We start from the raw sequence: 15,499 nt of genomic DNA, 5'->3' as shown, positions 1-15,499 counted from the left end.
CGTCACAGTAGCAGGTGAACTTGTTTCCATGTGCATCTTAAAAGGTGAACATTTATGATGCAGTAAAAAAATAGGAAACTTGAGAGTAAAGGGAAATAATCAGTTATTACTACTGAGTATCACTACTAAAAAATGACAGGTAAACACCCTGCCTCTAAGTACAGCACTTTGGCAGCTTTTGATTTGGAAAACCTTTTTACTCCCTGGCGCTGAAAGAAAACCGTGGCAGACATATGAATGAAGCAAATCGTATGAAAATGTAATCTGTGGTCTCTTGGAAGTGCTCACTGTATCCAGACCTTCTGCTTTGACTTCACTCTTCGAGGTGCTACCAGCGCAGAGCTGTAGCACTTATGGCTTCTTCTTTTCACATCACCAAAACCCACTGTTAATGCACCCACTCGAGAGGCATTCTCAGGAATGGAATCAAGGCTACAAAAAACTGGAAATTCTACTACCTAAAATCACTGAAACCTTCTTTGTGCTCCCAAAAATCTGAACAGGTCAGCGCACACGCCTCAGCCTATGTCCAAAGAAGAACTGTCCAGCACTGTGTCCGTCCAGCTGTTCAATGGAGAGACCCAGAAGATGACCATCACCTTGGAAAACATCGGATCTGAGGACATCGAGACTCTGGAGCTCACCTCGAAGATAGTCACCACCAAAGGTTAGCGCCCCCTTTCAAGATCACTGAAGCAACATCTTTCAATTCTACTTTTTGAAGCTGTCATTTCAGATTTTAGTAACTAGAGAAACAGGAAATGGTGTCATTCCAATACAACAGAGGAAAGACCTGACAGTATGTAGATTAATAGCCTATATGTAACGAATGAGGATATATTCAGATCATTGCTGTGTAGTTTGCTTCATCAGTACTGTTTTAGGACGGGCTCTTCATCACCCGCAGAGTTTGTGCGATAGGGTGTGGCTGTGATGTCCGCTGCTCCACAGAAGTCAGAACCCTTTGTCTTTGGTTCCATGTTTCAAGCCCCTCTGGCTTTTCACTCTGTGCAGTCTCCTTTACCCTGACTGTCTGTGTCTGTGTGTTTCACAGTCTAGGTGCGAGAGTAAAAGAATCCGCTGTAATTTGAGATACAGATACAAATCTGCTGTATTTATAGATACACCCCAGGTTATGGTGATGGCAGAAGTGTCAGAAGTTTAGAAGCTATAACTCCCCTATGTTGTCGATGGTTCCTGTCAGGTTGGAGTAAACTCTAATGGATGGTGTTAACTGGGTGTGGTTTCAACTGCCTTATACCATGACTACTGACAATTTTTATTGGTAAGAAGGCGTTGATTCACTTTTAGCAACTTGACTTATGGTTTCAGCCGAGCCTCATCTAAAAAGCATGGAGCTAGGGTTACTTGTGTAACCATTTGGTGGTGAAAAAAAGATAAATACCTTATCAGTATTACTCGCATAAATGTAATTTTAAATGACCATATTTGCTTGTATCTGGGAGTCTCAATCAATTAAATAAATAGTGGACCTAAGTAAAGTTAGCCACGTTCGCCGAACTAGTAGCGTTAAGGTTCAGAGAGAGGATATGTCAACTAAACTGTATCTGTTTTCAAAATGATAAGAGAAAGAGCCTCTGAAAGAGCTCCACTTCATGTCAGGTGGTTCTTTGCTCCTTTGTCCTCCATTACAGTCATAGAACGTACAGCTTGTCTGTTATAAACCTTGATTTACATCTTTGTATCAATGTGAGCTTTGGTCTGGATGAAGTAAAACAGTTGAAGCTAAATATCCATATATTGCACTCTATTACATCTGCTAGATCTTACAAAATCTGAAATCGTCATCACTGTTTATTGTGGTTAGCAGTCCAGTCAGGAGATACAGGAGTTATTTAATTACAAATTAGATATAATGTACAACACACCATCTGTTCAAGTTTCTAACGTTGTACTGCATCACTGTTGTATTGAGTTGGACTTGCCTGACATATGCAGGATTTTTGATCCGATAATGTGTATTGGCCCAATGTCTTTATCACAAATGCCCAACGTAAACAAAACGTAAATATATTTCTATAATATATTGGTATATGTTACATCTGATAAGTCAGTGTTTCCCAACTTTTTGTGTAACAAACCTCTGCATTACTATCAAATTGGAAAGTACCCTTTACAGGTCCTTTACAGCACCATCACCACATGTTTTTACAATCCAATATTCTACTATAGTATTATATAGTATATAGAGTGAAGACAGATGTTTGGCTTTAAAATTGTACTTATCTTTTGATCACAGTTATGTTTACATCCTTCACATTGACTTTCTTTAGATACTTCTTCTGTTTTATGCTGTTGTCCCCCATCTTTGTGAAAATTATGTTTTCAGACATGAAATCAGCAAAATGTTTGAAAATAGCGTCTGGACATTGGAGTTGAATGGAGTTGAAGAAGAATGCAAAATAAGATTTTCTGGGCCAGACGCACTCAAACGGAAACATTCAGGTCTGGGTAAAGCCTTCAGGAGGCAGGACATGATGTATACATTCTGCTGCAGAAAGCAAAGTGTTTTTGTTTACAGCACACCAAAGATGGTGGTAAAATAAGCCACTGACTCAGCTGTAATGTTTATATCGGTGTTGAAAGCAATAATACAATTGGACACCTCTTTTTCATCCTCAGATATTTGTATTCCTCCTGTTTCATGCCCATCGCATTTTTGAAATGTCATCAACATGCTCAAATGGCCTCACTCTGACATTTTCCAGATATTTTTCTGAGGAACAGGCAGGAAAAGTTAAACAAAATGTAATTTTTCATACATTTTTCCTCACATTTTCCCCTCGGAAAATATGGAAAAATATCCGGATATCAGTTCATGTCTGAGAGCAGCTTAATCGAAGCCTGTAGGAGCCTGCATGCCTTTTTAATGTCACAGTAACCATTTTAAAGTTTGTTAACCTGGTATTCTGAAAAAGACACCTTGCTTACAGACTACACACTATTACACACCACACTGGGAAAACAGTACTCCATATCCACTGATTCAAAGAACCTGTTTTTATTAGTCACTTGCCCGAACTATTCTCTCAGCAGTTCAATCACAGCAGGACGAGCAGAGGAAGAGCAGGGAGACAGTATATTTGGAATTGATCTGACATTTCCAAAATGGCCTTGCGGTGTTTTAATTGAAGACAGAGCACAATAACGCATCCTCTGTCCAAAGGGTTAACGCTGATAGATCTTTGTCCCACCACACAGGTTCTGCCATTGTTATGTTCATGCATTTCTCTCACAAGCATGTCAAGGACTCTGTACTTTGCACAGATGCGAATAACCTTTTGGAGTCCACCTCTGATGTAGACTTTATGGCTCAATAACAGCGCGATGAGCGAATGACTCTTCATTTCTGTTGTTGCTATAGGAACCTCTTAACAGATGTCCAGCTATGTTTTTTTCCCCCTATCTTTCCTTTTGAGAGCCGAACTTATTGATTTCACGTTTAGATTTTGTAATGCTCTCACTCAAACCACTGCACTTGCACTTATGAACTCTGCTTGCGCCTAGATTTCCTAGATGTTCTGTGCTCCAGCTCCAGCTCCTTCCCACGCCTCTGTGCGCACATGAAATGTCTGCTTTTCCGATTTCTCTGCTGCGCTCACTTTTTTTTCATCTCTTGGATTTGTTTGTGCAACATGTCAAAAATTCCCAACCAATAGCATTGACGAGTGAAAATGTCCCACACTCTTTCTATATGTGTTAGCTTTATGCCATTGATAGTCCTTTTTACAATTACACCGACACCATGGAGCAGGAGTCCAGGACATTACTGGTCAACATGAAGCTACAAAACCAGAGACAGAAAGACTTCTAAGAGCAGATGGAAAAAATGTTTCATGCGCACAGAAGCAGTGTGAGCACGAGGAGAAGAGCTGAAGCTGGAGCGCAGGAAATCTAAGCCCAAGCAGGGGTTATTTGGGTGCAAGCATTACAAAATCTGAACTTGAAATCAATTAGTCCTGCTCTCAAATGAAAATATCACGCTCTCAAATAAAGATAGTAGAAAAAACACACCTGTCCAGCTCTTTCTCTAGGGTGGATAAGAATTTGTCTGTCCATGTTATTGTAAGTAGTACAGGAACCTAATTAAAATAGTTTGAGGACACCAACCTATTTTTGACCCGATTCGCTCCTTCTGACAATCGGCAAGACATAAAAAAGTGGTTTCACCACGAACCCTATAATTAAACTATGTTAAGGAGAATATAGCTCTGCCTACTTGACAAAATTGCAATAATGTCACTTAGATAACCAGCAAAACCTGAAGGGAGATAACACCAAAGTGCACAATGGAGTAACACTGACTTTCAACCAAGACAGAGACAAAAGGACCAGAAGGTTGCCTTTCCCCTGAAGAAAAACACTTAACTCATGTGTGATACTTCCCAAAAATAGTTAAACAAGTAAGCCAAGTGCAATTTTCCAAGCATACCTGAGCACCAGCTCCAACCAAACCGGGTCAATTACTACAAATATCAAACTTCATCTTTAAAAAATCACTGATTTGATCCCAAATGAGCCCCCAACTGCCACAACCCGGCTCAAGGCTGGACGAAGTAGGGAAGGCCGCACATGAGTTTAAACAAAAAACGAGTTTATTTAAAGAAATGAACAGGAAATGTAAATGTAGTAATCAAATTACAACAAAACCCAATGCTGTAGAAGCCATGGGGGAGAGAGCGACTGGCTGAATGCCACCAGCTTATATAGTGCAGCCAGACCAAACTCCTCCCATCAGGCTCCTGAAGGGAGAGGCCTGCTTTGACAGGGGTTTCCCACCACACAAGCATTAGATGATTATGTTAAAATTCTCAAAAATGTAGTTAAAATAGAGTGAATAAGTAAAACAAATGAATATATAGCTCAATAAAAGTGAATTAATTGTTTAAAAAAACTAATTAATGAAGACATTTTTTTCCCCCCTGCTCTTTTACCAGCAGCTTTTGATAGTCAAGGTTCATCATAGCTGTAGTTGAGGGAAATATTAAAATGTCAGTGTAGGAGATTTAACTGGTCAGAGCTCTTTATCGTTCAAACATCTTGTGAATGAATCCTCTTTGTCTTTGTGCTTCTTTCAAGTATCTCGTTTAATGGTTTCACTCTCTCTGTCTTTCTTCACTCCTTCCAAGCTGTCCTCTTTTCTCTTTCAAATCCTTTTCTCCATCAGTGCCTGTTGGGGAACAGCTCCTTCTGTTTTTATATTCCTATGTTTGTCCTTTTTTCCTTAAATCACTCTTTGTTGAGAAGAGGGATTCATATCCAGAGCAACACAGTGGCATTTGTTCTTTGAATGTTGAAAATTCAATGCATCAAATACTTTTGTCTTAATATGAGCTTTGTGATTTCTGCTCATGCTCTTGGATTTTTGTAAAATGACCCTTTGAAAGTCATCATAGAATGGCAGGTACAACGTTGACCCATTATATTGTTGATGCCTCATTACAAGCGTATTTATTTTTATTTCTTGCATCCCTTGCGTGGTAACAGCAAGGATAGACTCTGACATGTTTCTACATTACTCACATTTCAGTACAAGCAGCAAAATGAACCAACACATCAAGACAGTAGAAAACAAAAGTGAGTTCGGTGAGCCAGGAAATCAAAAAGAAATAAAAAAAATCCAACTGGTAGGGTCAGGTACATCTGCACATATACAAAAAGAGTCTTATTGATAAAATTGAGGAAAATCTGAAATCAAATATTATTCCAATTCATTACAACCCCAGTTATGCTGCAGTGAGATTATAGCAGATCTACAAACACATTTAGCTGCTCACAATTTCTCTGGGTTTGTTAAGACAGTGCAGGAGAAAAATATGTTATACATGAACTCTGTTCAATATGCTGCAGTCCCACATTATCTACCCTTGGCCTGCGAGCTACAGCACAAGTTTGTTTGTCTCTCATTCCCCTGCTGGAGCTGAGCCTATCGGCTGCTGTCAATCACACACAGACACGACATGCCCTTCCAGCAGCGGAGAGGAAACAGTGTGTGTACGCTGATATTTCCCCAAAGACCTGAAAATACAGATAAAGATACATTTGACAGACATGCTGACATCATTCTGACCCCAAAAACGGACGTCACGATTTCAGCTGGGTTTTGAGTCGACATTATCTTGGAAATAATGTTTGTAGGTTACTCTAAAGGCTGTTATTCTGTCCACTATATGTACCACTTTAGGGTGAGATTTGGAAGAATTTAGGGAGGGAGGAGGGGAAGGGAAAGCTCTTGTTATCTTGCAAGCGGTCCCATTTCCTCAAGTGAAAAATGTATAAGCCTTTATAATTATCATCTAAGCCGTCAAGTCTGTCATTAAATCTTTAGTCTGTTCTGGGATTCAGGTCTGACCAAGTGGCAACCCAACCTGACACCAACCCATGGTGAAACCTCGGGTTAGGCATTTTGGCGAGCTCAAAGACACTGTACACCCACCTCCACCTTCAACCGGTACCCATTGGTTGGTATTAGCTGTCAATCATTCAAAAATACACATCCCACTGTATTGAAGAGGAGTTGGAAATAGACACTGAGACCATAATCTCCGTCTGAAAATGTTTACTGAAGCTCAAATCAAGTGAGAAGTCGAGCAATTTTCTCATAGATCAGACTTCAATGGAAACTGACTGCTTTTCACAACCAGTGGAGTCGCCCTCTGCTGGTCATTCAACTTTCAGTCGCTAACGCATTGGCCTCACTTTCCGGACCTGAAGTGTACGTTCAGTTTTATTCACAGTCTATGGTTGTAACACAGCTCTTAATACTTTGCGGCTTCTAATATGTAATGTAGCCAGATTAAGATCATACTTTTACTGTCCCTTATTGGAAATGGTGTTAATAGTAGAGTCTCTGCTTGTTTTATGCTATCCACAGTGCCCCCTGGATAGCTGCTAAGTGGATGACCTCTGTGTTTGCTGGGAATCGTTCCCAGTTTGTTGTGTAGGCTGATAATTAGCACACATCGGCGTGTACCTCTTCCTGCACTGCAGCCACACTGCAGCCCTTTCTTGTGTCTGTTAGACGGTGCAAAATGTTGCTCTGCTCTAAGTTTTCCTCAAATGAAATAACAAGGCTCTGAAGTGTTTCCCTGTGATTTGTGGAATCTTTTGTAAACAATTTCAAGAGTCAGAAAATGACTATTCTGCCAGAGTCACACGTCTCCTCGGAGGAGGAGCCGTCTGGTGGGCTGCATGATACAACGCGACTTGCTAATTGCACTGCAGTGCAATTGATCATCCACTTTTTTTCTCTGTGTAACTTCATCTTTTTTTTTGTTGCTGTAATTTATGAAACCACTGCGGTTTCAACTCAAGTGGTTTAAATAAGACCAGTCTTTGAAGGAAGCACCACATTGAATAAGTGATTTTAATCAAGTCAGTCTGATTGTTACTGGTGTTTTAACACCTCATTTCATCAAATGACAAATCATCCACTTCAGATTTTTATAATTAAACATGTTTTTTTTCAAACTATAAATCTGGACTGTTGAACTTGGAATATCGTTTTCTCATTCATTTGCATGACATTCTCAAGATATAGATGAGTTATCAAGTTCCACTGCCACCCTTCTCTGTAGTGAGTTGTGAGTCAGGTGCATTAAACTCGGACTAAAGTCTGACTAAACCTGACAGCAATTATCAGTGGTGTCTCTCTTATTATGGATCCTGTACAGCAGTGGTAGGATGTAACAAAGTACATTTACTTTACTTTAAATCCACTATATTTTTTACAAGGCATTGTTTTACATGTTCACATTGTTACATTTTCCAAGGAGCTTATGTTTTCGTCTGCTTTTTTGGGGTTTTCTGTTAGTTCTTAGGATTACGCAAAAACTACTGCACAGAGGATCATGAAGAGTGGCACCCACAGAGTGCATACCTCCGCCAAGTCCCCTTATGAAACCACATTAAATGCACTAGTCTACCCTTTTTTTTTTTTATACACCTGCACAAACTCATAAATATTAATACACTAAACACATCAGATTTTTTTCATTAAGATCCATGAATTATTCCCTGAGAAATCCACACAAATGTTGAAGAATGCCCTATCACACAATGGTCATCACCTGGATCCCCTGATCTGGATCTGCAATAAGTTTAAGTGGCTTCTTTCCTGAACCATCCTGCATCCTTCCACCAAATTTTGTGGTAATCCACCCAGTAGTTTTTACTTAAATCCTGCTAAAAAACAAACACATGCAAATGAAAACCTTCTCAGTGGCTCTAAATTCATGCAAATGTCGCACTAGGATGATAATCGTAGAGTTCCAAGTTTCCCTTTTAAATTGATTCATTACTTCAGTGATGATCAGCACCACAGGGATCTGCGGCAATGAATATGTAAAAACACTTTGTTAGCCAACCTCAAGCAGAAGCTGCCAATTCTCAATCTACACTATGGCACGCATGAGTGCCCTTGACATGGTGAAGGTGGTCTTTGAGATACCCTGGGCCTCTGTTGTTACGAATAGAATATTTAATGCTCTCTGAGTTGTATTGAGTATGCATCAGGTGTGCAAAGTCTCATTGCACATTCAGTTTTTTTATAAATACCAATTTATGTGTAGGCAAGTAGCCAATGCATAATTAGAGCATATGCACTGTGTGTACTTTTGACCCCGAGTGAGTCTCTGAGTGGCAGTTTTTTGTGTTCATGTGTATGTTTCAGTAATGTATCACTTTCTTCCAACCATGGTGAATAATACATACATTTTTCTCTCGATCGTATTTTAAACCCTGGGTGCCTCGGCCGTACACATACTGTAGATTGGGATACTGGTCCCTATCGAGGAGATCATTGATGTAGCAGTGTTGGAATCTTTAGCGACACACTGCAGCACCACGCTGACAGCACTTACCATCCTCTGGTCGTCATGTTACACCTCCTCAGTCGTCACCGGTGCCTTTCGACAGGCCACAGTTGCGAGGGCCTCTCCCAAGCCCTCGGCATTCTCAGTGGGAGCCGAATGAATAAAAGATGAAGATTCGCAGTATGTGGACACCTGTGGCAAAACAAACAAAACATTACTCTTTCTGCCACAGCACAACCACCTTGACACAGGAGATATGAGTCCAGTTTCTCTAAAAGTAAATATTTATTCATGAAAAGAACTTTGTAGATAACAAAATAAACTCTTAACACAATAATCTATTGTATCACATTAAAGTAAGAGTCTTTGTTTAGCAGACAGTAACCAGCCATCAGACCTTTTGTTCGTCATTGCTACCTTATTGCTCTTTTGTGGATATAACTATGAGCGCGGCTCAGTTGCCCTCTAAAACACTTATGCACATTCATATCAAATGTCTCATATTTACAAAAACAGCTTTAGCTCTGCAGCACATAAAAAAGAAAAAAGGGAATAAATATTGCTTCAGTGATTTCGTTATCATAAACAGAGCTGCCTGTGCAGTCCTTTGTTCTCGTTGGACTTTATAAGTATTTCCGTGCTGTTTAGTTGTAGTTCTATAATGGCTGCTGTTCAGTAAGGCCCTTGTGTTTTTGTTCCAGAACTCTCCCATCATGACTATTATTTTCATTAATTACAAAGTCTCCAAATTGCTTATATTCTGTGTATTATCTTGACTTTTAACAATAGCTTTCATATAATAATTTTTCCTTGTTTCTCAGAAATGAGTATTCACAATTCCACTGATTAGTGCAAACATCTTTCTGGTATGTTTTTGTTACAATGCACACATTGAGCTGGGCAAACTTTTGATGGACGTTTTGTGAGATTATACATTCATATGATCACATAAGCACTGCAATGCATGAATACACAATCTGCTACTTGCTGCGTATATTGATGCATATTTTAATTTTGTGAGGGTTTAAAACAAAAGCCAGCCATCAACATAGGAAAGCAGTACTGCAGGGCTGCCCCTGGAAAGCGGATAGGAGAAAAGATAAGCTCTATGGTGTAAAACACGTGTTTAAGTGATGGTGTTGATTGTCCTCCTTTGCTTGTGTAGCAGGTTTTTCCTCACATGTCCGAAGTAGTTTGTCTGAACTTTGGTGGGGAAGAGGTACCTTTTGATTTGGTATGTCACCTCCCAACGACTCTTGTTAATCTAGCGCCACCAGCAGGGTCAATCACAGTGAAACTCATTTATCTGTTGAAATATCATGACATCTTCTTGATGGGTTGGCAAAAGTTTGATACATTCATGTTCCTTCAGAATGAATTGTTATAAGTGTGGATATCCCGGGTGTTTTATCTATCACCATCTCAGGTCAGTTTATGACTAAATCCCTGCAGAACTAGTGACATAAACTTAATCCTAACTACTATGTGTGTAATGCAATGTTTGAATGCCACTCAGATCCTGAACATGGTGTTATCTCATTGTCATCAGCATGTTAGTTATGTCATTTTGAACATTTGAGCATTTAACTTAGAGCATGCTAAGCACAGCTTCATGGAGTGGCTGTGTGGCTGGACAGTTCTGTCCTGCTTCCTGACATTGCAATATATGAAACCAACTAATCAACCAATGCAACCTCCTGTTCAACAGCTTCACAAACTATATCCTGCAAATCATCAATCAACACAAACTGGACAGTATAACCTTCATGACTTTATCACAGTGCTGTTGTGTGAGACTGCATTAGTTTCAGCTTGGTGTATTAAACTGGCAACTGAGTGTATTTCTGTGGCTGCTACGGATGTGACTGTTTTAAGTTGTGCAGTTTAGGGTATGACAGCGTAGAGGACTCGTTATTTCGGTCTTCGTTTATGCTATTTGATGTCAACTGATGAAACTGTTTTGAACTGGCTGCACCTAGCTGCCTTTTTTCACTTATTATATTTTCAACTTGATGCAAAAAGCAAAAATACTTTTGTCGAACAGTGTCTCATTCAATTTCCCTGATTGTTTCTGATCAGTCTGAATTGGTGGGTCTTATACATGAGTTAGAGCTTCACTGCTTCTCTTCAATTTCCCTCAGGTCGATCACTGAGGGAGAAAGAAAAGTGGGATTATCCGAACCAGAGAGGATGGAAATCTCAAATCTAAATGTGCCGGACAGGTTTTAAAGCTGCAGTGACGTGATCTTCATATTGTATTTGCAAAAACATTAACGTCACTGGTTAATACTTAACAACGTGCAGGAAATGTTTCTTCACAGGCACTGACTCATAGTTGAGTAGTGAAATGATAGTAACGTCATCCACAATCCTGATGCTGCACATTCACATGAATTTCTCTTCTCAATCCTATTTCTAAGTCATTTCCCCGTTGCCCTACTACTCTCTACCCCTCTTCTACCTCTCTCTCTCTCTCTCTCTCTCTCTCTCTCTCTCTCTCTCTTAATTCACCACAAGGAGCTCTGAATGTATGAATATTTGAAGTGGAGACTTATTCACAAAATCTTTATTTAATGCTGCCTACATTCACATCCTCTTAGAGGACTTTAAAGGCTTTGGTTATGAAACACGCACGGCCATGTAAACTGTTGTTTGCACAGTGAGCTTGCATCTCCCCTTCTGCTGTGCGTCTGCTTTAATCAGCCTGATTGCTGCTCCTGCAATCCCCGAGAGCAGGAGTGTCTCACCTGCACAGACAGAACACATGCTTCATTCAGGTGAGGCACCAGTCATTTGATGCCCCTGGTTGAAGTAGATGCAGCTGAGTCATTCATCCCAGGTGGAAGGCTTGGGGACATAGTCAGGTGTGGTGGCGTGCACATACAGTCTTTGTAGCTAGGAGGCCAATCAGCAGCTTTGTTGCACCAGAAAGCAAAATGCGTATAAGTAAGGAAGGTATTAGGCATGAGAGGAGGAAGATGTTCACTTTGCACTTTGAGAATAACATTAAAATCTAAATGCAAACTATACTCTTTTTTTAATTTTTAATTTTGAGAATAAAGTTGAAATACTTTTTCATGACCGAAGTCAAAATGTTGAGAATAAAGTAAATTCCTCAAATCCAGTTAAAGGTGTGTATGGTTTATCCATCGATATCCTTGTATTTATTCATTACCAGCTAATTCAGTATTGCCCGAATGTGGCCACCACTTCCTCCTTCTCCTGTCCGTACACTGATTACCAGTGGTAATGCTCTAAAGGAGAAAGAATTTCATTGTTACTAAAATAAATTCTGAAGTGATTCTAAATTCCCAAAATTCACTTATATAAGGCATTTTGTAGAGGCAGTCAAATGTGCTAATGATAGTAGTTTGATGCAGTTTGTTAAATTTTTAAACTTTAATATTGAAATTTCAAGTTTATTCTTAACATTTTGACTTTATTCTCGAAATGCTGAATGAAAATACATCCTCCTTCTCTCAACTTTTTCTTATACGTGGCACTAAAAATCCTCTCTAGATAAGTGTAAATTAGGGATGCACCGATATGGAAATTCTTGGCCGATACCGATATTTAAAACAACAATCTAGCCGATAGCCGATACCGATATTTGTTTATTACTTGAATAATATGAAAAACAGAAAAAGTGCACTTCCTTGTTGCATTGGCATGTGGCCTTCTTGGTGTGTAACGCCAGGTTTACACCGGGCGCTGAAGCGCCGCCCCGCGCCGTGCAGCATCATTCTCAAGCGCGCAGCCGCCTGGCTGTTCACACCGGACCCGCATTTCTCCGCGCCGGTCAGCCCGCGATTCTCCGCTTGTTGTTGTATGTAACCCATTCAATGTCGGGTGTCGGGGGTAAATGGCGTATTCTCCAAGCAAGCCTTTAGCCCCCCCCCCCCCCCTCTCTCTTTTTTATCTATATGACTGCTTGTGTGGCTGTAGTGGATGGGCAGAGGGGGACATTTAATTATGTCAACTTCAAGTGAATATTTCTGCTTAATGCACAAAATTGTGCAACTTGCCTTTCAGTGGCTACATGCTCAGCATTGTCAATCTCACTTTTCTTTATCTTTTTTCTTCTTTTGTGTCTGTGCAGAGAAAATGTTTGGGGAGTTCCTGAGCTGGGAGCTGGACGAGGCTTTGTCTCACCTGCCTGTAAAACCCGGCAAGGCTGTGACGCTGACTGTCAATATCCAAGTCAAGGTGGACTTCTCTGGTCAGGAGCACCTGCTGCAGGACCTCAATGACGGTGAGTGGACCCAGGAATTCACATTTCAACCCAGATGAAAACTCATTGCCTGCAGCATCTGTCAGTGTAAACCTGCTGAGCTTGTTAAATGTGTGCGAGCTCAACATATTGTGGTTGTCAAATATTAACTTTTTAAACTGCTAACTCTACATTTATATAGTGCAGTAATACAGGTTCCCAGGTTATGATGCACATTATTCATGAAAACCATTCAACAGCAAATATAGAAATGAATGACCTTATATTTAGTCATGATTATCCCCTTTTAAGTTGTTGTCCATGACATTTCAGCCTGGTTGACATGGGGCCACCTTTTTTTACTTGTGGTATCAGCAAGTGTTGTTCAATATCTTTATCATTTAATATCATTTAATAACAGTAAACACTTCTTGAGCAGTTACTGTGACTATACTGTGTGTGTGTGCCGCCAAACCAAACTGAGTTGTTTCACTACTGATAAAAACCACTAAATAGACAATGCTTTCCTTTCATCACTGAGAGGAAAGCATTGACAGGTATTGCTGAAAAAGAGCTCACCATTAAGTGAGGTATGATTTCATTGAAATCTCAAGGACTTGCATTTAAAGAAACTGTCTTCTTTTGCCTTTTGCACATCTTAAGAAATGAATAGAAAATATTCAGAGCCAAACAGGAATATGAATATGTAAAGAACAAACAATAGTTTATTTGTTCACATAGCCATTGATGAGGTTGAAGTGGATGAACACAGTGTTTCCCATTAAGCATCTAAATTGTGGCAGCCCTCCATATTCAAAATGAACCAAAAACACTTCTCATAATAACGTATGAAATTTATAACTTGGTATGTGCAGCGCTATTTGCCACATGTTCCCTCACGCTTCCCGGGAATGTGTGTTTCTGATAGTGTGTGCTACCACATGCTCACGCTATGCTCCATAATGTTTTCACCATCCATGCAGATAGTCAGACCTCTGAGTTCCAGCTGCAGCTGTGGCATCAATGCAGTTCTTTCTCTCACGCGGGAACTGATCTTTCGCTCTTTAGTCGGTTTACCTGTCACTTGGAATTTGTTGCATAACCGCTATAGATTGAGTTAATTCTGTTGGAAACACTGGGATGGAGTGGGTCAAAATGGGTCATCACGTTACAGATTGCTTGATGAATATGGCCTCGATGTGCATTGTTTTTCTTTCCATAGTTTTTTCTCTCTATTAACCTTTAGTGGATTTGTGCTGAAACAATTAACATTTGCTGATTTTATCATCTCATGTTAGAGACCATACTCCCTTTTTAAAATGTTATATCATTGGTAAATGCATATCTTTGAGGTTTGAGGGCATCATGTTGGACTGTGATTGTCATCAACATCCTCACATTTTATAGACCAAACAGTAACAGAATTACTAATAGTGAATATAATCATTAGTTGCAACACTGTGGTGGATGATTGTAGAAACGTACCATCAGCCAGCTGAGGTGTCGGAGGCAGAAATGAGTGTTAATGTGCCCCTGCAGATGGAGCACTTTCTGTTACAGCGATTCTACCTGCCTTATTTAAGATTCAACAGTAATAGGAGCGAGGTCTCGAGGTCTCTACACCTCCATTTCTCTCCTAGCTTCTGGCTTCCTCATTTCAACTGTCGGATTCCCCCTCTGGTAATTTTTATTCCTAGTTTAAAGAAAAAAACTCTGACCTTCTCCCCCTACCTGGAAGCTCATTCATTGCATTCCTTCTCCGGTCTTTCTTGTAGTTCCTTTCTTTCCTGTCTTACTCCTGACCTCTCTACCTCCTTCATCAGACGCTTGAACCTTTTCACCACTGACTCTCTGTGCTGATGAATAGTGAGCGATCAATATGGACCTGCTTCTGCACCACATGACGTTACCTCGCCAGAAGGCCGGGAGAGTAAACATATACAGTGCTGCATGTTTATTTCAGCCCCGGGGCCATTCTTCTCTTCTCCTCTCATGAGGTCATTTAAGTGATACTGTTTCAGAGTTTTAATTAGCTGAGCAATAATTGGGGCCCTGAATTAGGGAGATAAGACGTGGTTCCTACAGCAGCTCGGAATGTAGTTATTAAGGTGACATTATGGGATGCAGCTTTCGCTAAACACATTTGATGCTATCTCACACTCTAATACAATAATGTAATCACTATAATAATGTTATTATACTAATGAACCTATTTGCATAGAGCCAGTGGTTTGGCTTTGTTTTTAGTCTGTGCTCCTGTGCACGGAGATTACCTATTTTCTGCCGTCTTTGCTAATTCAACTGTGAAATCTCGATTGTTCGAGGCACAGCTGGTGCAGTCAACAACTGTTCTGTTGTCTTGCTTCACCACCACATATGGTCATGTAAAAATTGTAATACTGCCATATTGTGGTAAATTATTTCCTTGTTTGAGGCAACAGCATAATACACTTTC

At 40.1% G+C, this 15,499-nt stretch overlaps 1 protein-coding gene across 2 annotated transcripts in view; it reads left to right on the top strand.

Moving 5' to 3' along the window:
* Positions 1-15,499, top strand: part of trappc9 (trafficking protein particle complex 9) — a 212,507-nt gene that overhangs the window by 42,556 nt on the left and 154,452 nt on the right. For both annotated transcript variants that reach the window (XM_034599381.1, XM_034599380.1), the window contains 2 exons: positions 504-667; positions 12,934-13,086. In XM_034599381.1, the coding sequence (XP_034455272.1) occupies positions 504-667; positions 12,934-13,086 (317 nt within the window). The remainder of the gene's footprint in view (positions 1-503; positions 668-12,933; positions 13,087-15,499) is intronic.

This window comes from Hippoglossus hippoglossus, chromosome 11 (genome assembly GCF_009819705.1).
Source record: "Hippoglossus hippoglossus isolate fHipHip1 chromosome 11, fHipHip1.pri, whole genome shotgun sequence".
In the NCBI taxonomy this organism is placed as follows: Eukaryota; Metazoa; Chordata; class Actinopteri; order Pleuronectiformes; family Pleuronectidae; genus Hippoglossus; species Hippoglossus hippoglossus.
This window is presented reverse-complemented; position numbering and strand designations above follow the sequence as displayed.